This window comes from Thunnus albacares, chromosome 17 (assembly GCF_914725855.1).
Source record: "Thunnus albacares chromosome 17, fThuAlb1.1, whole genome shotgun sequence".
NCBI lineage: Eukaryota > Metazoa > Chordata > Actinopteri > Scombriformes > Scombridae > Thunnus > Thunnus albacares.
In genome coordinates this window covers 29,853,025-29,875,000 of record NC_058122.1, presented here as the reverse complement: position 1 = coordinate 29,875,000, position 21,976 = coordinate 29,853,025, and the positions used below count along the sequence as shown (strand labels likewise).

General features: G+C 40.0%; 2 protein-coding genes and 1 long non-coding RNA gene across 4 annotated transcripts in view; 1 reads left to right on the top strand and 2 right to left on the bottom strand.

Annotated features, from left to right (window-relative positions):
• Nucleotides 1-13,064, top strand: part of samd14 (sterile alpha motif domain containing 14) — a 17,077-nt gene extending 4,013 nt beyond the window's left edge. The window contains exons 2-10 of the mRNA XM_044332643.1: nt 148-305; nt 1,280-1,396; nt 1,569-1,755; nt 6,362-6,461; nt 7,153-7,221; nt 7,315-7,471; nt 9,429-9,551; nt 9,659-9,814; nt 11,203-13,064. Coding sequence (XP_044188578.1) covers nt 148-305; nt 1,280-1,396; nt 1,569-1,755; nt 6,362-6,461; nt 7,153-7,221; nt 7,315-7,471; nt 9,429-9,551; nt 9,659-9,814; nt 11,203-11,358 — 1,223 coding nt within the window. The 3' untranslated portion in view covers nt 11,359-13,064. The remainder of the gene's footprint in view (nt 1-147; nt 306-1,279; nt 1,397-1,568; nt 1,756-6,361; nt 6,462-7,152; nt 7,222-7,314; nt 7,472-9,428; nt 9,552-9,658; nt 9,815-11,202) is intronic.
• LOC122967816 lies at nt 231-1,661 on the bottom strand. 2 transcript variants are annotated; one of them, XR_006398681.1, is made up of 4 exons: nt 1,561-1,661; nt 1,308-1,423; nt 1,025-1,186; nt 231-318 (listed from the first exon to the last, which is right to left on the bottom strand). It is a non-coding gene; the product is annotated as an uncharacterized LOC122967816 (long non-coding RNA). The 2 variants fall into 2 exon arrangements; XR_006398680.1 differs by lacking the exon at nt 231-318 and having other exon boundaries at nt 763-1,186.
• Nucleotides 13,065-15,058: 1,994 nt separating the features above from the next.
• LOC122967199 lies at nt 15,059-20,227 on the bottom strand. Its single transcript, XM_044331723.1, has 5 exons — nt 19,852-20,227; nt 18,712-18,884; nt 18,507-18,617; nt 16,347-16,478; nt 15,059-16,252 (listed from the first exon to the last, which is right to left on the bottom strand). The coding sequence occupies exons 1-5, from the start codon at nt 19,865-19,867 to the stop codon at nt 16,049-16,051; spliced, it is 636 nt and encodes a 211-aa protein (XP_044187658.1). The 5' UTR covers nt 19,868-20,227; the 3' UTR covers nt 15,059-16,048.
• Nucleotides 20,228-21,976: the final 1,749 nt, after the last annotated feature.

Genomic DNA, 21,976 nt, shown 5'->3' with positions numbered 1-21,976 from the left:
TGCAGGCGGGGTCATCAGGGATCAGGACACACACATCTATAGTCATAAATCTTTAAATGTAAAGTGATAAAATGTCCTGGATGTATTGATCTGTCAGGATGTGTGAGAGATAAAAGCAGAGAAGAAGAAGAAGTGTTTGTGTTTCAGACCTGAACGAGGCGATCCCTGAGACCGAGCTGCTGGACAACAGCATCCAGAAGGGCCGAGCCCAGCTGTCCGTCAAAGCCCGCAGGCACCGCCCCTCCAGGTCCCGTTACCGTGACAGCGTGAGCTCGACGGAGGGCGACGACAGCCTGGAGAGGAAGGTACACACCGGGGCTGATGGGAAATATTAGTTTGCACACAGGTGGACGATGAGAAGAGTAAATGTTCCAGTTATAATAACGTGTGTGATGTGAGTTAAATATTAATATATTATACAACTTTATCACATTAAAGATGAGTCATGAATTAAATAAATAAAGCTCTTAAATCAAATAATTTAACGATTTGAAAATGTTGGATTAACCAAGTGAAGTAATTTAAGAGCACAAACTAATAATATGCGAATAAATCAAATTAAACTCGTAAACTTAAGAAGTGAGTCGAACCTTCAGTAAATCAATTAAGACCATGAATGATGTAATTTGAAATATGAAGAAAGTCTTTCCAAAGCAAATGTCTTTAATTTAAAGGACAAATTACTGGTTTGAGAAAAGAAAGAAAGAGAAGTTTAAAGAGACGAATGACTCATTTAAAGACATTTTTAAAAATGAGAAAAAATTAAATCATTTAAAACCATAAATGTGAGTCAAATTTGAGTCATTTATGGTGAGTCAGAGCAAAAAGAAAAGATTCACTGGAGGGAAAAATTTATGTAACATGATTACAAAAGTAGTTAGTTAGTTAGTTAGAAAGTTTGTTAGGTAGGCGTCAGTTAGACGGTGGGTTAATTAGTCAATTAATCAGTCAGTGTTTCATGGAAATAAAATGGTAATATTGGTAAATGAGCTGCATTTATATAAGACTTTTCTAGTCTACTGACCAGTCAAAGCACTTTACAACACTGATGGAACAGCCATCAGGAGCAGTTCGGGGTTCAGTATCTTGCCCAAGGAGACTTCGACAGGGGGGATCGAACCGCCAACCTTCTGATTAGTGGACGACCCGCTCTACCTCACAGCCGCTCCTGTGGCTCATCAGTTCACTGAAGGAATGATTGATATGAACAATATTTCCACCCGACAGGCTCAATGACTGTAACATGAACATAACTGTGTGTGTGTGTGTGTGTTATCAGGACAGTCCGTTACACTCCGCCCGCTCACCTCTCCACCTGGCCATGCGAGGCTCCTCCCCCTCTCCTGATTCCCTGCTGTCAGCTCGAAGCCCCGCCTTCTCCTTTGACACTTCACTGGTGAGACCAATCAGAGGACAGGTGTTCCTGTCGTCAATATTAACGCAGTGAGCAACGAGACAAAGAAAGAAAGACAGGAAACATTAACGAAAACATCAAAACTACTGAGTGTGACTTCAACATAGATAAAAATAAAACACTGAAGAATCAGCGTCCTGCTTCACTTCTTCAGGTGCGTCGCTCTCCAGAGGACGGAGGTGCGTCATTGGCTGCTCCCCCACGGGGGCGGTACCACCAGCTGACCAATGCCACATCTCAGGAGGCTCTGGTGACGCCCAGCAGCTCGCCGTCCAAGTCCTGCCCCTCCTCCGACTGCTCACCTGTCTACATGAGGAGGAACAGGAGGCCCGACAGTGAAGGTACACACACCTGGACACACCTGGAAATACACTAATACACACACCTGGACACACCTGGAAATACACTTATACACACATCTGGACACACCTGGAAATACACTTATACACACACGTTTAATTCTCACAGCCCTTATGGGGACATAAAACAAGTCCTCATAATGTGAGGATTTAGGGTTAGGATTATATTAGAGTTAGTTTAGGGTTATGGTAAACTTACAGTAAGAGTTATATTAGGGTTAGTTTAGGGTTATGGTAAGGTTACGGTAAGAGTTATATTAGGGTTAGTTTAGGGTTATGGTAAGGTTACGGTAAGAGTTATATTAGGGTTAGTTTGGGGTTATGGTAAGGTTACGGTAAGAGTTATATTAGGGTTAGTTTAGGGTTATGGTAAACTTACAGTAAGAGTTATATTAGGGTTAGTTTAGGGTTATGGTAAGGTTACGGTAAGAGTTATATTAGGGTTAGTTTAGGGTTATGGTAAGGTTACGGTAAGGGTTATATTAGAGTTAGTTTAGGGTTATGGTAAATTTACGGTAAGAGTTATATTAGGGTTAGTTTGGGGTTATGGTAAACTTACAGTAAGTTATATTAGGGTTAGTTTGGGGTTATGGTAAACTTACAGTAAGTTATATTAGGGTTAGTTTGGGGTTATGGTAAGGTTACGGTAAGGGTTATATTAGGGTTAGTTTAGGGTTATGGTAAGGTTACGGTAAGAGTTATATTAGGGTTAGTTTAGGGTTATGGTAAGGTTACGGTAAGGGTTATATTAGAGTTAGTTTAGGGTTATGGTAAATTTACGGTAAGAGTTATATTAGGGTTAGTTTGGGGTTATGGTAAACTTACAGTAAGTTATATTAGGGTTAGTTTGGGGTTATGGTGAACTTACAGTAAGTTATATTAGGGTTAGTTTGGGGTTATGGTAAGGTTACGGTAAGGGTTATATTAGGGTTAGTTTGGGGTTATGGTAAGGTTACGGTAAGGGTTATATTAGGGTTAGTTTAGGGTTATGGTAAACTTACGGTAAGAGTTATATTAGGGTTAGTTTAGGGTTATGGTAAACTTACGGTAAGAGTTATATTAGGGTTAGTTTGGGGTTATGGTAAGGTTACAGTAAGGGTTATATTAGGGTTAGTTTGGGGTTATGGTAAGGTTACGGTAAGGGTTATATTAGGGTTAGTTTAGGGTTATGGTAAGGTTACGGTAAGAGTTATATTAGGGTTAGTTTGGGGTTATGGTAAGGTTACAGTAAGGGTTATATTAGGGTTAGTTTGGGGTTATGGTAAGGTTACGGTAAGAGTTATATTAGGGTTAGTTTGGGGTTATGGTAAACTTACAGTAAGTTATATTAGGGTTAGTTTGGGGTTATGGTAAGGTTACGGTAAGGGTTATATTAGGGTTAGTTTGGGGTTATGGTAAGGTTACGGTAAGGGTTATATTAGGGTTAGTTTAGGGTTATGGTAAACTTACGGTAAGAGTTATATTAGGGTTAGTTTGGGGTTATGGTAAGGTTACGGTAAGGGTTATATTAGGGTTAGTTTAGGGTTATGGTAAACTTACGGTAAGAGTTATATTAGGGTTAGTTTGGGGTTATGGTAAGGTTACGGTAAGAGTTATATTAGGGTTAGTTTAGGGTTATGGTAAGGTTACGGTAAGGGTTATATTAGAGTTAGTTTAGGGTTATGGTAAACTTACGGTAAGAGTTATATTAGGGTTAGTTTAGGGTTATGGTAAACTTACGGTAAGAGTTATATTAGGGTTAGTTTGGGGTTATGGTAAGCTTACAGTAAGGGTTATATTAGGGTTAGTTTGGGGTTATGGTAAGGTTACGGTAAGAGTTATATTAGGGTTAGTTTAGGGTTATGCTAAACTTACAGTAAGAGTTATATTAGGGTTAGTTTAGGGTTATGGTAAGGTTACGGTAAGAGTTATATTAGGGTTAGTTTAGGGTTATGGTAAGGTTACGGTAAGGGTTATATTAGGGTTAGTTTAGGGTTATGGTAAGGTTACGGTAAGAGTTATATTAGGGTTAGTTTAGGGTTATGGTAAGGTTACGGTAAGGGTTATATTAGAGTTAGTTTAGGGTTATGGTAAATTTACGGTAAGAGTTATATTAGGGTTAGTTTGGGGTTATGGTAAACTTACAGTAAGTTATATTAGGGTTAGTTTGGGGTTATGGTAAACTTACAGTAAGTTATATTAGGGTTAGTTTGGGGTTATGGTAAGGTTACGGTAAGGGTTATATTAGGGTTAGTTTGGGGTTATGGTAAGGTTACGGTAAGGGTTATATTAGGGTTAGTTTAGGGTTATGGTAAACTTACGGTAAGAGTTATATTAGGGTTAGTTTAGGGTTATGGTAAACTTACGGTAAGAGTTATATTAGGGTTAGTTTGGGGTTATGGTAAGGTTACAGTAAGGGTTATATTAGGGTTAGTTTGGGGTTATGGTAAGGTTACGGTAAGGGTTATATTAGGGTTAGTTTAGGGTTATGGTAAGGTTACGGTAAGAGTTATATTAGGGTTAGTTTGGGGTTATGGTAAGGTTACAGTAAGGGTTATATTAGGGTTAGTTTGGGGTTATGGTAAGGTTACGGTAAGAGTTATATTAGGGTTAGTTTGGGGTTATGGTAAGGTTACGGTAAGGGTTATATTAGGGTTAGTTTGGGGTTATGGTAAACTTACAGTAAGTTATATTAGGGTTAGTTTGGGGTTATGGTAAGGTTACGGTAAGGGTTATATTAGGGTTAGTTTAGGGTTATGGTAAACTTACGGTAAGAGTTATATTAGGGTTAGTTTGGGGTTATGGTAAGGTTACGGTAAGGGTTATATTAGGGTTAGTTTAGGGTTATGGTAAACTTACGGTAAGAGTTATATTAGGGTTAGTTTGGGGTTATGGTAAGGTTACGGTAAGAGTTATATTAGGGTTAGTTTAGGGTTATGGTAAGGTTACGGTAAGGGTTATATTAGAGTTAGTTTAGGGTTATGGTAAACTTACGGTAAGAGTTATATTAGGGTTAGTTTAGGGTTATGGTAAACTTACGGTAAGAGTTATATTAGGGTTAGTTTGGGGTTATGGTAAGCTTACAGTAAGGGTTATATTAGGGTTAGTTTAGGGTTATGGTAAACTTACAGTAAGAGTTATATTAGGGTTAGTTTAGGGTTATGGTAAGGTTACGGTAAGAGTTATATTAGGGTTAGTTTAGGGTTATGGTAAGGTTACGGTAAGGGTTATATTAGAGTTAGTTTAGGGTTATGGTAAATTTACGGTAAGAGTTATATTAGGGTTAGTTTGGGGTTATGGTAAACTTACAGTAAGTTATATTAGGGTTAGTTTGGGGTTATGGTAAACTTACAGTAAGTTATATTAGGGTTAGTTTGGGGTTATGGTAAGGTTACGGTAAGGGTTATATTAGGGTTAGTTTAGGGTTATGGTAAGGTTACGGTAAGAGTTATATTAGGGTTAGTTTGGGGTTATGGTAAGGTTACGGTAAGAGTTATATTAGGGTTAGTTTAAGGTTATGGTAAACTTACGGTAAGGGTTATATTAGGGTTAGTTTAGGGTTATGGTAAACTTACGGTAAGGGTTATATTAGGGTTAGTTTAGGGTTATGGTAAACTTACGGTAAGGGTTATATTAGGGTTAGTTTAGGGTTATGGTAAACTTACGGTAAGGGTTATATTAGGGTTAGTTTAGGGTTATGGTAAGGTTACGGTAAGAGTTATATTAGGGTTAGTTTGGGGTTATGGTAAGGTTACGGTAAGAGTTATATTAGGGTTAGTTTAGGGTTATGGTAAGGTTACGGTAAGAGTTATATTAGGGTTAGTTTAAGGTTATGGTAAACTTACGGTAAGAGTTATATTAGGGTTAGTTTAGGGTTATGGTAAGGTTACGGTAAGAGTTATATTAGGGTTAGTTTAGGGTTATGGTAAGGTTACGGTAAGGGTTATATTAGGGTTAGTTTAGGGTTATGGTAAACTTACGGTAAGAGTTATATTAGGGTTAGTTTAGGGTTATGGTAAACTTACGGTAAGGGTTATATTAGGGTTAGTTTAGGGTTATGGTAAATTTACGGTAAGAGTTATATTAGGGTTAGTTTGGGGTTATGGTAAGGTTACAGTAAGGGTTATATTAGGGTTAGTTTAGGGTTATGGTAAACTTACGGTAAGAGTTATATTAGGGTTAGTTTAGGGTTATGGTAAACTTACGGTAAGAGTTATATTAGGGTTAGTTTGGGGTTATGGTAAGGTTACAGTAAGGGTTATATTAGGGTTAGTTTAGGGTTATGGTAAACTTACGGTAAGGGTTATATTAGGGTTAGTTTAGGGTTATGGTAAAGTTACGGTAAGGATTATATTAGGGTTAGTTTAGGGTTATGGTAAGGTTAGGGTAAAGGTCATATTAAGGTTAGTTTAGGGTTATGGTAAGGTTAGGGTAAAGGTTATATTAAGGTTAGTTTAGGGTTATATCAAGGTTAGGATAAAGGTTATATTAAGGTTAGTTTAGGGTTATATTAGGGTTAAGATAAGTTTCCAGGAAATGAATGTAAATCAATGTAGTGTCCAGTTAAGTGATGGAAACACAACTCTGTGTGTGTGTGTGTGTGTGTTAGTGTTAGTATCTGATAGGAGTCGGGACACCAGCCCAGCTGATCCCGGCAGTCCCACCGTCGTCTTTGACAAGAAAACCAAACGACGCTTCCTGGACCTGGGGTGAGATTATGAAAACTGACAAGTTTCAGATTAGAAATATGAGCCTGTTCTCCTTCAGCAGCATCAGAAAACTTCAAAAACTCAGATTTACTTGTTGTTTAGTGTCTGTTCCTGGGCAACACTTTAAGTCCCCATATTTATCATTAATAATCAGTATTTATAAAGTTCACTAAATGGTTTGTGACTCACTATAATGTAGTTTTTAGCAGATATAAGTTATTAATGTGTTAGTCAACAGTTATAACTCTTCCTGTGGACACACAGAAGTGTTTGCTGCTGAATAAACAGATAATTAATATAGTAAAATACAGCTGTGATAATATAAAATATGTCTTCATTGGAGAATTTAGAATAAATACTGAACATTAACAAACACTTCAAAATGTCCTTTTATCTGCTTATAACTACATCATAGTATGTTATAAACATTTATTAATGATAAATAACGGGACTTAAAGTAAAGTGTTGCCTTCAAATAGAAAATAATAAATAGAATATTTATTTTGTCATGTCCATTATTTACAAATAAATGTCCTAATAATTACCTGTAAATAATGCAAATTGGTTCCTCATAGACAACACGTGTAACATCTGAGAAGCTAGTTAGCATCTAAACGCAGCTACAAACATCAGAGAACATGAACATCTGAATATATAATATAATGAAAATGTACCGTTGTGTCTCTGTCAGGGTGACTCTGAGACGTTCATATATCAGAGTGAGGAAAGATAAATCCAACAGACTGTCTGTGGGCAGCAGGTGAGTCATTTAACATCTCAGACTGGACCAACACAATGAAAACAAGCTGCACACAAACAGACGGTCGGATGTTTTCATGTCTTGTGTCCTCAGAGAGCCGTCTGAGAGTCCGTCTCGCTCCTCGGGATCCTTCGTCCCGTTCTCCTGGTTCTCCGAGGGACGGGGGTCCCTCTCCTCCTCCGGGACTCCCCCCTGCTCCCCCAAAATCCCCCCGCTGGGCTCCCCGAGACCCCGCAAGTCTCACTCTCAGGTACCGGACAAACTCAACACTTCCTCCATGTTGTTTCCTGACTGTTCTCAGGAGAGTGAAGACTGTTGTCTATTAATTCAAAGCTTCAGATACTTAAAGGACACAATGATCCTGCATGAAAACACCCACAACTTATTATCTTTTTCCTGTAACGTATCTTATTCACACCCAGTATTACCCGGTTCACATCAGTTATTATGCCATATGAATAGATTATATTGTTGCAGGTGATACGGATCATTTTCCTTTAAGTTATTATCTTGTTCATATGAGTCATTTTCTTGTCTGAACAATTTATCTTGTTCGCACAAGTGATCTTGTTTGCACGAGATATGGATCTTGTTTGCAACAGTTATCTTGTAGCTGCTTGTTATTATTGCATTTGCATAGTTATGATCCTGTTCCCACAAGTTATTATTGAGTTTATACAAGTTACGACACCGTCAGAGAAGGTACGAAGGGTTAAAACCCTGCGGACAGGGAGCGGTAACACTGTTGCACTCTGCCAACCAATCACAAGCCACGATCTCCTGTTGCTGTGGTGTCATAGTGAATTATCATCCAGCTATATTAAACATGAACACACACACACACACACACACACACACACACACACACAGTGTATTAGTTGGCAGTGTGTGTGTCTGTTTATTGATTTTTCTGATTTACTCATCCGACACGGCTGTCCTGCATTTTAGCTTAACCACTGCAACACACACACACACACACACACACACACACACACACACACACACACACCACAGTCACACACACACACACACACACACACACACATCACAGTCACATGATCACACAGCTGTGGTTTTGGTTTGTTTTGTGGTTGGTGATAAATCTGCTGTTATAGCCTGAAGGAATAATGTGCGTGTGTGTGTGTATTGTGCATGTGTGTGTGTGCATGTGTGTTGTGTGTGTGTGCATGTGTGTGTTGTGCATGTGTGTGTGTGCATGTGTGTTGTGTGTGTGTGTGTGTGTGTGTGTGTGTGTGTGTGTGTGTGTGTGTGCATGTGTGTGTTGTGTGTGTGTTGTGTGTGTATGCATGTGTGTGTTGTGTGTGTGTGCATGTGTGTGTTGTGTGTGTGTTGTGTGTGTATGCATGTGTGTGTTGTGTGTGTGTGCATGTGTGTGTGTGTGTGTGTGTGTGTGTGTGTGTGAGTGAGTGTGCGTGTGTGTGTGTGTGTTTCTTCTGCTTTCAGATTTTATCTATTTAGTTTATGACTTTCTCTCCACCATTAGAGCTCAGAGGAAAGAAAGAGCTCCATTAAACATCCATCAGCTGCCTGATGGCTGTAATATGCTGAGTGTGTGTGTGTGTGTGTCTGTGTGTGTGTGTGTGTGTGTGTGTGTGTGTGTGTGTGTGTGTGTGTGTGTGTGCACGTTGGAGGCAGTAATACTCTCTCTACAACCAGACTGATACCTTAATCTTGAAGCCAACATCAATGTTTGAGAGTTAAAAACAAATATCAGCTGATTCATCATCAGCAGGTATTTTAAAGTTTAATTCTATATTTTTCTTCATGTTTAGACTAAAACCAGCACTGAACTGGAGCCAGAAACACTCACCACAGCATCAAAGTGTGGATTCATCCGCCGCTGAAAATAGTCCCTGACAAACACACCGTTACCTAACCTTCTCCTGATTGTTTGCTGTAAAACTGTAAAACTACAGCGAGCAGCTGAGTCTTTGTGTTTGTGAGCTGTTTTACATCTTCCACAGGAACCAATGAGCTTTGAGCTGAGACACAGACGGAGTAGAGACGGAAACGATGTAAAACACGAGCTCTGTTGACTCTAAAAGTGTAAAATAATAATAGAAAGAAAGAAATAAGAACCATGTTTGATAAAGATCAGTGAATGTGAGCAGTGAGACAGATCAATGACTCTCTAATGGTTTCTATATGAACATACGATGTCTCTGACTCCTGCGTTCGTCCCACAGGAGTCGGCTCTCAGCGAGGAGTTCTCTCCTCCTCACACCTCCTCCTCCACCTCTCCTCCCGTCGACTGCTCCTCCTCCAGATCCTCACATCCCTACCACACCCTGTCCCAGTCCTCCGACGAGGTAACGCACACCCATCCACGTGAAAGACACCCGCCTGTTACCTGTTCATCCTGGTTATTCATACTCTTCCTCCTCCTCCTCCTCCTCCTCCTCCTCCTCCTCCTCAGACGTGTGACGAGTCGTCCTGCCTCGTGTCTTCGTGGACGTCTCAGCAGGTCTGTCAGTGGCTGCGAGGACTCAACATGGAGCAATACGTCCCAGAGTTCAGTGCGAGGGACGTGGACGGACAGCAGCTGCTGCAGATGGATGGAAACAAGCTGAAGGTGAGTTCAGTTCATCTTCATCATCATCGAAGTCGTGACGATCAGTTTGTGTCTTTAATTATAAGAAAACACCTCCATGTTTTCTCTTTAACACGTTCAGAGTTTGATGTTTAAAGGTTTCAGGCTGACTGTTAATGAAAAACATGTTTCAGTGTTTTTCATTAACTCAGATTCTCTCTGACGCCTCGTTCTCATGTTTCTTATTATTTTACTTACAAAAGGACAAAAGACACAAACATAAAATAATGATGGTAAATCAATCCCATAATTCACCCAATCAGTTTCCATCCTGAGATTCACTGATGCTCAGTAGAAATACAGCAAAAAACCCTCCTACAGTAAAAGTACATAAGTATTATGAGCTTGATGTAGTTAAAGTATTGCAGTAAAAGTACATAAGTATTATGAGCTTGATGTAGTTAAAGTATTGCAGTAAAAGTACATAAGTATTATGAGCTTGATGTAGTTAAAGTATTGCAGTAAAAGTACATAAGTATTATGAGCTTGATGTAGTTAAAGTATTGCAGTAAAAGTACATAAGTATTATGAGCTTGATGTAGTTAAAGTATTGCAGTAAAAGTACATAAGTATTATGAGCTTGATGTAGTTAAAGTATTGCAGTAAAAGTAGTGGTTTGGTCCCTCTGACTGATATATTATTATATATGACATCATTAGATTATTAATAGTGAAGCATCAGTGTTAGAGCAGCATGTTACTGTTGTAGCTGCTGGAGGTGGAGCTAGTTTACACTACTTTATATACAGTTAGCTAGTTTAGTCCAGTGGTTCCCAACCTAGGGGTCGGGCCCCTCCAAAGGGTCAGCAGTTAAATCTGAGGGGTGGTGAGATGATTAATGGGAGAGGAAAGAAGAAAAAACAAAGTTCTGATACACAAATCTGTTTTCAGTTTTTGGACTTTTTCTCTAATCTTTGATTTTTGCTGAAATATTGGATCATTTGAACATTTATTGAAATGAAAGCATGTGAGAAGTTTAGAGGGAAAAATCACTATTTGGTGGAGCTGTTAACAACTCATAGACATGTGAAATGTGACCCCGACTACACACTGCTTTTTGTAAGACGTCAAAAGACAAAAAGGTTGGAAACCACTGGTTTCATCTTTAACAATGTGTTGTATTTTAAAAGCTTGTTATATTATCCATTGTGTCAAATCTTCATCTGAAAAGTAACTAAAGCTGTCAAATAAATGTAGTGGAGTAGAAAGTACAATATTTCCCTCTGAAATGTAGAAAGTAGCATCACATGGAAATACTCAAGTAAAGTACAAATACCTCTAAACTGTACTTCAGTATTTGAGTAAATGTACTTCGTTACTTCCCAGCTCTGATGATGCTGTAGCGTTTCTGTCGGATCTCGTCCTCTGCAGGGTCTGGGCGTGCTCAGTTCGTCTGATCGCAGCGCTCTGAAGCGTCGCATTAAAGACATCCAAACCGCAGCAGAGAAAGAGCGAAAAGCTCTCGACAAAATGGAGAAACAGAAAGAGAAACAACGAAGGAAAGACCAGGAGCAGCGCAGGAACTGAAGACCACCACCAGGGGGAGACAGGATCCAGAATCTGAACAGCAACAAAAAGCTGTGAGAGTGAATGTTTGACTCCACAAACAGTCTCTGCTCCAGGTTTCTACACGTCCTGTCCTGAAAATATCAAATGCAAACATGATGTCTGGAAGGTTTTTACAAGAACAAAACTACAACCTGATTTCTTCAGCAGCTGTACGGAAGCTCAGTGATGACAAAAAAAGTTGAATAATAAGAAATTATAAAAATTAAAACTTGAAATGATGATATATTTCAGGCTCTGCCTTCTTACGGTGGCCCCAAAGGACAAATTACAAAAGTTCACTCGTTTTAATATTTTTATTTTAACGTTCATGATTTCTCTTTTCTTCTTTTGTTTGTGTTTATTTTCATTTTCATCACTAAATAAAAACTAAATTGGACAATTTAAATCATATTTTTGATTCGGAGAGCGTTCTCTCGCTCTTGCACGTCACCACACGTTTGGTCCTCCGTATCCCACAATCCTCTGCACACCCTGATGATGTCAGCAGGTGTTTGTTGAGGCGAACGGAGACATCGGACGGTTTCACCTGTGGAGGAGCAGGTTCAGCCTCCAGCTCCGCCTCCTCTGGAGGAAACACCCTTTTAGGCCACGCCTCCAGAGGAGGCGGAGCCTGAGTTGTGACGCCGCTTGAGTAATTTACCTAAAAAAAAATATTAAAAACTGAAACAGAAACATTATTTTTGTCCTCAAGACAAAAGGAAATGAAAATGAATTTCTTTGAGTTTTGAATTCCGAATTACAAAAGTTTTTGTTTTTTTTTAGTCTGTAAATGTTGGCGTTGAAAGGGGGCGGAGCCTGAAATGAACAGTTTTTATCAATGAAGAAGAGACACAAACAGAGAAGGTGAGTTTGTGTGACGTCAGATATTCAGATTAAATTTCACTGTTTGAAGCATCAAAACTAAAAAGTCTGATGTGTTTGTTTCTGATGTCGTCTGTACTGAATGACCTTTGACCTCTGAAATCTACAATTTAAATATTTCAATAAATCTGAGAGAAACGTTTAGCAAAAGCTTTGTTTTTATTTAAAACCAGAGAACAGTCGAGAGTTGCTGATAGACGTCAGAGGGATAAAACTACGGTGGCCCGCAAGAGCAAACTTAACAAAACATCATCAGTACATGAGCAGCGTTTAGAAAACATGCTGCAAATCCCACAACACAACACAGAAACATCAAACAATATTCAATAACTTCACTCGTACATGTCTGTGACCTTGTTTCTGTCTGAATGTGTTTTGTGTTTTCTTGAGTTGCGTTTGCTCTCGTCGGCCACCGTACCAAACAGTTTAAAACAGTTGTTTTATCATTAAGAACTTTTTAAAGATGTGAATGAATATGAACATTTGAATGATGTGACTATTAGTGTGAAACTAGTTCAGTTACATCCTGTCTACATGTTGTTGTGACCTGATTCTTTAGATACAACAAGAGACACACCGGACGAGCTTATTTACACAAATTAAACAAACAACATGTAATTTCAGCCGCAAGGCGTCTCAATCAAAACAATAACAACAGACAGAGTGTGATGACGGTGTGAAGCAGCAAGGGATCATGGGAGTTGTTGTCTTCGTCGTTAAATAACCAGTTTCAGCGGGATTACTCCAGTGTTCATCGCTCCTCCTCTCCAGAACAAACGGACCCGCAGATTACAGGTAAAAATACTAATTAAAGCTGTTTCACCTAAAAAATCAATATTTCTCCGACGATGTTTGGTGACCACCGGACTTCCTGGAGGGGCTGTTAGCCGAGCTGCTGCTAACGTTTGTCCAGTTTATTTCTCTGATAACTTAAGATCCAGACGTCCAATGACTAAAATCCTTCTTCCGGCTAAAAGATATAGTTAAAAACCACCTAAATTTATCATGAAAATGTGTCTTAAAACTGAATAAAAGTCCATTTATAACAGTTTGTGTGGAACAACCACAACGCCGATGTATTATCTTGTATGTGTGTAAGTTACTCTTTGGTAGACGCCATTGTAGCGGACAAACACAGCGCCGCCGTATGCATCTGGTGCGTGTTTACTCTTTGGTAGAGGAGGTATGACGCCATCGACAGGCGACCAAATGAAACGGTCCGTTACTTTGATTAAATTACAGATTTCTCTGAGTTTGAACATTGTTGGAAACATTTGGGATAATGTAAGTACACAACTCAACAACATATATAACATAGATCTAGTTGTTTTTACACATTTTAATGTGGAATAATTACATATTATAGCTTTAAATGAAGTGAACTAAATATTGATAACATGGAGTGTTGACATGAGTGGAGTCAGCAGTGTGTGATGAGTGTGTGTGTGTGTGTGTGTGTGTGTGTGTGTGTGTGTGTGTGTGTGTGATGAGTGTGTGTGTGTGTGTGTTGTAGATAAAACAGAACAAATAGAAGCAGTTTACCTCGACTGGATTAAATGCAGTAAAATGAACAGAAAAATCAACTTTCATTTACAAAAACTAAACACATCAAGTATCAAAAAGTAGAAACAGATGTAAGATGTGTTCATCATTAATAAATAAACAAAGATGTGACTCCTCACTGACACAACAAGAACAATCACAGTTTTAAAATCATTACACATTATAGAAACTTATAAAACAATTTGATTCATAAATAAAGAAATAAATACTGTTTAGTAATCGGCTCACCCACGGGGTTTACTTGGACACCAGCTGACTGATGACACACGCCAAACACGCTTTAAAACACACAAACTCGTTCTGCTGAGTCATCGCTGCTGTTGCTCAACGAGAGAAACTTCCTGAAGTGATTCATTCAGCCGAGTCACATTCTGAACTTTGGCCAAAAGTTAAAATAATGAGTAAAAAACATTTGATAACAAGAGTATAAAACATTATAAAAAAAACACAATATGAATAAAGAAGGAAAAACACTTTGGCTTCATCTTTGCATGAAAGCTGCTCTACAAATAAAGTATAAAAAAAATGACCTTTGACCCCATTTTTACCCTCAAAATCTCTGCTGAACATGTGAAGGCGTCTCTCTGATGATATTAAAATATATCAAACAAATATTGTTGTTTCAGTCTCCAGTTTACAAACAAACCATTCAGTATTACATCATGTGATAAATAATCAATAAATATCCACAATAAATACAAAAATTATATAAATACCTGAGAGCTGCTGTTTTATATCATAACAGCTGAATTTATACAAGTGATTGGTTCAGATATATTGATCGATACTGATTCAGATATAAATATAATAATTAGACATTTTATTTTCAGGGTTCTTTTTTAAAATACTCAAAAACGCTAAAATAAATATAAATCTATATTTCTGACGGTGAACCTCGGCGACGGCATCTCGTGTCGCTGCTTCACAACTCAACCGCAGCCTGAAACCCCGCCCACCTGTGATGTCACGGCGTACCGGAGTACGGCGTGACATCACTGCTGCAGGCGGCAAAGACGAGATGTTCAGGAGTCTTTGAGTTCCTCTTCAAAGTAGAGCTGCAACTAACGATTATTTTCATTATCGATTAATCTGTCGATTAGTTTCTTGATTAATTGATTAGTTGTTTGGTCCATAAAATGTCAGAAAATGGATCAATGTTTCCCAGGACGACGTCCTCAAATGTCTTATTTTGTCATAGAGACTAAAGAAACCAGAAAATATCTTCTTCAAAAATGACTCAAAACTATTAATTGATTATCTTAATTTAATAGTTGGCAACTAATCGATGAATCGTTGCAGCTCTACTTTAAAGTTCTGATAGAATCCAGACTGTGTGACACGCTGGCTGTAAGCGTGTTCACATGTTTGATGCGTGTGCAGTGACGTGTAATCGTTGTCGGACTCTCACGTATCTGTCGTTTGTCTGAAATGTGACGCTGTGTGAATAACGTCCGCCGACACAAACGAGAGTCCAGCAGCGACTCACAAACAAGCTTTAACCGAGATGATCGAGGACAGGTGAACAAGTCTAAAAAGGTCACGTCCTCTGTCTTCTTCCTGTCAGTCTCTGGGGTTAAACTCGTTGTATTTGATGCTGCAGGATTCTGTTAAAGAAGTGAAAGTGGTTTTCAGGAGTGCTGCAGGAGTGTTGGAGACGTGAGCAGCAGGTTCAGACCTGCACGTCTCCATCAGTCTGTCAGAGCTTTTTACAAATGTTCGTCCTCCGGCAGCTTGACATTCCTGATGTTTTCTAAAAAAAGCAAGTCGGCGCTTTGATCCTCTGCCTGATAAGACAGTGGCTGACATGCTCCAACACACAAACACTCTGGGATTGTTCACAAAGTGCTGATAAGCTGAGAGAAAATATTCAAACACTGAGAAGCAAAATGACCACAGAGGCCTCGAGTCCAGGCGGAGCCTTCTGGTTTTTTCTCCTCATCTTTCTTGTAGTTTTCTGGGAAAAAATACTTAAAATAAATAAATACTTAAAAGTCCATCAGCGTTAACCAAAAGAAGACTCGCCAGAGATCGTCTCTACGGACGGATGTTCCACTCGGTGCTCATTATCGAGCACAATATGTTCCTGTTTTGTTTCTGTTTTCAGATGGTTTTGATTAACTGCAGATTAAAAGGGTGATGACGGTTGTCAGATTTTCGTCCCGTTTGTCGGATTCTTCCTGTGTGTCCTCGAACGCGGTGCCGCGTCACCGCTGGTGGGCGGAGCTTAGACTGTACCTGCGGGGCTGGGTCTGTAGGTGGCGACAGCTCTCAGGCTGCGGATCAGGTCGTGACAGAAGGAGCGGAGCTTTGACAGCGTCATGTGGGCCGCCACCTGGACCTCGTAGTTACCCTGGAGACGAGAGGCGAGGTCCAGACTCTGGTTCTGATCCGCGTCACTGCCGGTAGCGAGCTGAGCTGCCTCCCTCATCTGACACACACAGAAACACACACAGCTGTTAGCGTGTTGGGACAGAAACACGTATGTGCAGCTCAGAGGTGATGTCATCACAGATTAGTGTTACCTTGCTGATCTGGGTCAGCAGGTCTCTGAGTTCGGATCGCAGGTCGCTCAGTCCGCTCAGTCGGTCCGACAAAACTCCCAGCAGCCCCTGGTACAACCGGCTGCCCGCTGACATACGACTCACATACATGTCCTGCAGGGTGCGAAACACAAACACATGACATCACTGACACTGAACCTGGAAGAAGATCTGCAGATCCACACAGTCCTGATGTCATCAAACACTGGTTCACTGGTTTCAAGAACCCTGAAAGAACTCCTCAAACTTCCAGAATTTCCTCAAAGAGCCACATCCCAGAAAACGCATCCCTCCCAGAATCCCCCCAACAACCACAGAAGAACCAGAAGCTCCACAAGGACCCCCCAGACCATCATGATGGACCAAAGGACTCCCTAGTCACCTCTGATAAGGAGGTTCTGGTGCCACCTAAAGAACACCCAGAACCTCCTTAAAGACCCCAAGAACCCCCTTAGTTACCCACAGAATAACCTAATATATCCTCCTCAATCACCCAAAAGACCTCAAGAACTTCCTCAGTAACTGATGGAACCAACCCAAGAACCATAACAAGGACCCCTAGAACCTCCCCAGTCACCTTTACAACCACCTAAAGGATCCTCTCGTCACCCTCAAAACACCCCATGGACCCCTAAATCCAACCATCATGAAGAACCATTACGAGGACCCCAGAACCTCCTGAAAGACCCACTTGGTCACCCATAAAACGGCTGATTTAACCCACCAGTAGCCTAAACTCCAAAAGGTTTGGAATACCTAAAAACCCTCCTCACGCTGAGGAACACCTTAAAGGTGCACGACGTAAGATCTGGTCACCTGCACCAGATCAGTGTGGTGGAAATTTAAAGACAAATTCACAGAGAGCAAGTTGTCTTTCAGAGTTTTATTGCAATAACCGGGTCACATTTGTGAATGCGGATCCCCCGGTTTGCAGGCTAAAGAGATACTGTATGAAGTTCAATGTCAGTATTTGTACAAACAGCCACATGCGTCACAATAATCCCACATTCTTCACTGTAACAGGTCATTTTAATGAATTCTCTCCTTCTCTAGGGAGTTTCTATTGGTCTCTGCTGAGAATTAAGAGTTGAAGGGTGAATCCTTATCTGCCTTTCCTCCCTGGACTTCCCCTCTCTGCCTCTGTCTGATGAGAAATTAAAGTTTCAGTCATCGGACCGTGTAGCTGAGATGACCAGCTGTCTCACCTGCTGCAGCTGTTGCATCGGCGCAAATTTCCAAACAGGCGTTATTTGGATAAACTGACCACATATTGGGAATCTAAATGGTTACTTTCTCGCCTGAAAAATATTAAAACCTAATAAAGTGTCACATGATTAACAGTCCTACAGCTCAGCCTGGCTCCACCATCACTGCCAGTGGCTCAGGGCAGCACTTCTTCTTCCTCTCGTGTTGGACTGAGGGCAGACTGGACACTACAGTGACTCACTATCGCCTCTGAGGTGCAAAGTGGTATTATGAGACAGGACTGGCTGGGGCTAGCTGGTTAGCATGCTAACTTCTCTATCTCTGTAAAACAATACATAGACGTTTTTGACATAACATCAAAACTGTTATTTCTTCACATTCTGTTGATAATTTTAGTTAATTTTTGAATGTTTTAAACTAAATTTCAAGCCAAATCTTACATAGTGCATCTTTAAGGGCCCCAAGAAACCCCTTAGTCACTTAGTCCCCTTAGAGGCACCATAAAAGCCACCTCAAGAACTTCTAGATCATCCTCAAGAACCAAAAGTACCACTACAAGGATCCCTAGAGGCCTTACAACCTAATGAATGACCTAAAGAACTTCCTGGGCACCCTAAAGGACACCCAGAATCTCCTTAAGAACATAAAAAACCCTCAGTCATCCACAGGACCTATCTCCTCACCCCAAGGACTAAATAAACCCCCTAGTAACCCAATGAACCCCCTCATTCAGCCCTAGAACCTCATAAAGAACATCCAGATCCAGCTAAAGGACCTGAGGAACCCCTCTGTCTTCCAAGGTCCTCCTGGAGACCCCCAGTCACCTCCCCAGTCACCTCCCCAGTCACCTCCCCAGTCACCTCCCCAGTCACACCTAAAACCTCGTCTGGGACTGAGTAACCCCCTCCACGTCCCCAGAACAGACTGCAGACTCACCAGTGTGAAGCGTTCGGACAGCGGTTTGATGACGGGTGCGTCAGGGATGCCGAGCGTTTTCACCATCATCTGCAGGTTCGTTGTCTGTCCGGAGGCGTCAAGGGTCAAACCCTGAGAACAGGAAGAGGAGAAAACGCTGCTGGTTAACAGAACAGAACAGCCAATAGCAGTTCAGCTGAGCCAGTCGATCGGGCGTCTCGTTTACCTCGGTAGTGATGGTGGCGGCGTGGGCGATGGGGATGTCTTTCAGGATTTTCTCCACTAGTGTCTTCGCTCGCTCGGCCACCGTTCTGAACGCTGCCGGAGGCTCGGACGCCGAGCCAAGGGGAGCTGATTGGACCAAAACTGCAAACAGGAAGCAGTGAAGGAGAGCGACAACTGCAGGGAGAAACAGAAAGTGGATCACTGGGTTAATATTTAACCCCGTTTGGATCAATACAGCACCAACACAACATCAGGTTAACCTCAGCGAGTGTGAGCCAGTGTTACACACAACAAGCTTCAGATAAAAACTGTCACAAATGTTTTATTTCTTGTATAAAACAATGTTATTAACAATCATGAAGGTTTAAAAAGAGTAAAGTAGATTTTAACAAGCTTGAGTTTGAGTTCATAATAAAAAAAATAACACAAACGGATCAAAACAGCATGAAGTCAGCTGCCGTGTCGCTGCTGTATTCACCCAAACTAGGTGAAATATTAACACAGTGATTTTCAGTGTGTATTAATAACAACAGTAACAGAGCTGCAACTAACGATTATTTCCTCCATTAATCAGTCGGGTGAAAAATGTGGATCAGACGTCCTCAAATGTCTGGTTTTATCAATAACTCAAAGATCTTCAGTTTACTGTCAAAGAGACTAAAGAAACCAGAAAATATTCACATTTAACAATCAGATAATCTGGACACTTCTTCAAAAATGTCTCAAAACAATGAATTGATTATGAAAATAGTTGGCAATTAATTTACTAATCAATTAATCGACTGATCAGTGCAGCTCTAAACAACAACATGAATAATGACCATATTTTTAATTCTCACTCAGCAGTTTTGGCACTAACAAGCATGTGTATGAAAGTGCAGCAGGCACTGATAACCCCCCATATCTGCAGAGTCTCAGGTGAGTCCAGGTTCTGCAGGGAGGGGGGGTCGAGGGTGCAAATGTTCATCTCAGGTCATCAGACACAAACTTTTAACAGAATTACATTTTTTTTTTTAAAAAACGTGAAAGTTTGAGCTCCATGCAGCAGACTCATGCATGTTCCTGCTGGTCTCAGCAGCCTGCTGGGTGAACGTCTGTTCTCACCTGGCAGGTGTGTCGGAGTGTTCAGGTCTGTTCTTACCTGTCACGGTGTTCATGTCTGTCAGGGCGGCTGTCGGTGTCTCTTCTGTCTCGATGTTTGTCCGCCGATAAACTCGTTAAAATCTCGTTTAGCTTCCATTTGCAGCGGTTTGGACTTTTTATCTCCTCCTGCGGGATTTTCCATTGACGGTGTGCGGCGGCACCGTCACCGCTCGAGTAATTCACGGAGTGACGAAAGCTGCTGCTGCGTCACGACGACAGTATGAGCAGCGCTGATCGGACGGAAACCTGCATGTTTCAAACCTGCCGTCAATTAAACATCACTTTACACATTTTTGCCCCAAAGGTTCAGACTTCCTGTGAGGAATTTCAAGAGTTTGATTCTTGATGAAACAGTTTCTGCAGGTTTTCTGGCTCATTAACAGATTATTAATGATTCTGTTTGATACAGAAATAAAGTGCTTTAATCTGCTGTGTGATGTGTTTAAATCCAATAAAACCAGAACTGAACTGCAGCAACACTTCATGTGTTAGTTTGTTTATATAAATACAACTTTATGATTCATAAATGTGCATCTAGAACAAAATAACCTGAAAGATTTTCCATTTGTTTCCAAACTAATCTGCAATAAATCAAATGACTGAACTCTGAGATTTAATCATGAAAAGTTTCTGTTGCACAACAGTAAAAAAAAAAAAAAGAAGAAAAATAATGTTGAGTCACTTTAAAGAAGTTTCACTGGTGTTTATACAGAATTATCTGTAAAACTAAATATTTGAGGAATGTTTTTATATTCTGATTCATTTTTCTTATAAAAACTTTATTGATTTGTTTTATCAAAATGTTGAATATTATACAAAATCATTTTGAAAATAAGTTTATTTTATTTGTATTTCTATTTATTAATTTCTATAATTTTCTATCAGTCTTAATGACATCAGTGTTTTTATTTGTTGTTAATGATATTAAACTTTTAAACTGAACATTTACTCTGAAAAAATGATTCACAGCTTTTTGAAAACAGGTTTCATGGTTTATTTTTTATATTCTCATGTTTTATTCACTTTTTCTTCTTGTAGTATTTTGTTGTTTTTTGACATTAAAGTCTGTAAAGTTCCACTGCAGATTGTTCATGTTTATTGAGGAAGGAGGTGTGAGTGTGTGTGTGTGTGTGGTGTGTGTGGTATGTGAGTGTGAGTGAGTGTGTGTGTGTGTGGTATGTGTGTGTGTGTGTGTGTGTGTGTGTGTGTGTGTGTGTGTGGTATGTGAGTGTGTGTGTGTGTGTGTGTGTGTGGTATGTGAGTGTGAGTGAGTGTGTGTGTGTGTGTGTGTGTGTGTGTGTGTGTGTGTGTGTGTGTGTGGTATGTGTGTGTGTGTGTGTGTGAGTGTGTTTCTCATGGACTCTTCCTGTGTCGTCATGTTGTCTTTTCTCCAGTTTAAGAAATCGTGGAAGAAATGTGAGTCAGCAGAAAGCATTTTTTTGACTTCCTGCTGCGATGCGAGAGGAAACTCTCCGCAGGATTCAGGCTTGTGAACGCTGCGGTTCCAAGAAACTCAAACAAACAAACAAAACACTTTATCTTCATTGTTGCAGAAAGTTAAACTGTAAACAAACAGAAATAAACAAACGTTGACTTGAGAAAGTCAGATGTTGATGATTTGTGAGAATCTGCAGTGATTTAATTTGTGAGTTTCACAATAAGAACAGTGAAACGTTTCCTGTCTGATTCACACACACTCACTTATCTTCATGAATTAACCCTTTAATGCCGCTTCTGTAGTTTACAGACAGTTGATGTTTTTGTTGGTATTGTGCTTTTTATTTGTAATCAATCAGGACTGACGAGGCTGATGAGAGGAACGATCTCAGTAATAACATGATGCTTTGAAGATAATCGGACAGATTTGTGTATAATTACACTTTATGATCAGTATCAGTGATGGTGCATCAGTATTTGTGGTGTATTTTCATTAAAAGTCATTGGTGTGCTTAAAGACAATATTAAGCTATGCAGATTGATTTTATAAGTTTATAAGCAATAAGGGCTAGTGTGATACAATTTGTATTGGTGTAGTTATAATCTCATGAACCATAGTTAATCACACTGTACGTATAGAGGCACAGTAGAAGAATCATAATCATACACTGGAGAAATGTGAGTGT

Excerpts from the sequence above, each read along its gene's own strand:
- LOC122967199 (XM_044331723.1), bottom strand. Across the intron at positions 18,618-18,711 it reads CCGCCACCATCACTACCGAG|GGTTTGACCCTTGACGCCTC; the intron begins GTAAACGAGACG and ends TCCTGTTCTCAG. Across the intron at positions 16,479-18,506 it reads TGTCCGAACGCTTCACACTG|GACATGTATGTGAGTCGTAT; the intron begins GTGAGTCTGCAG and ends CGCACCCTGCAG.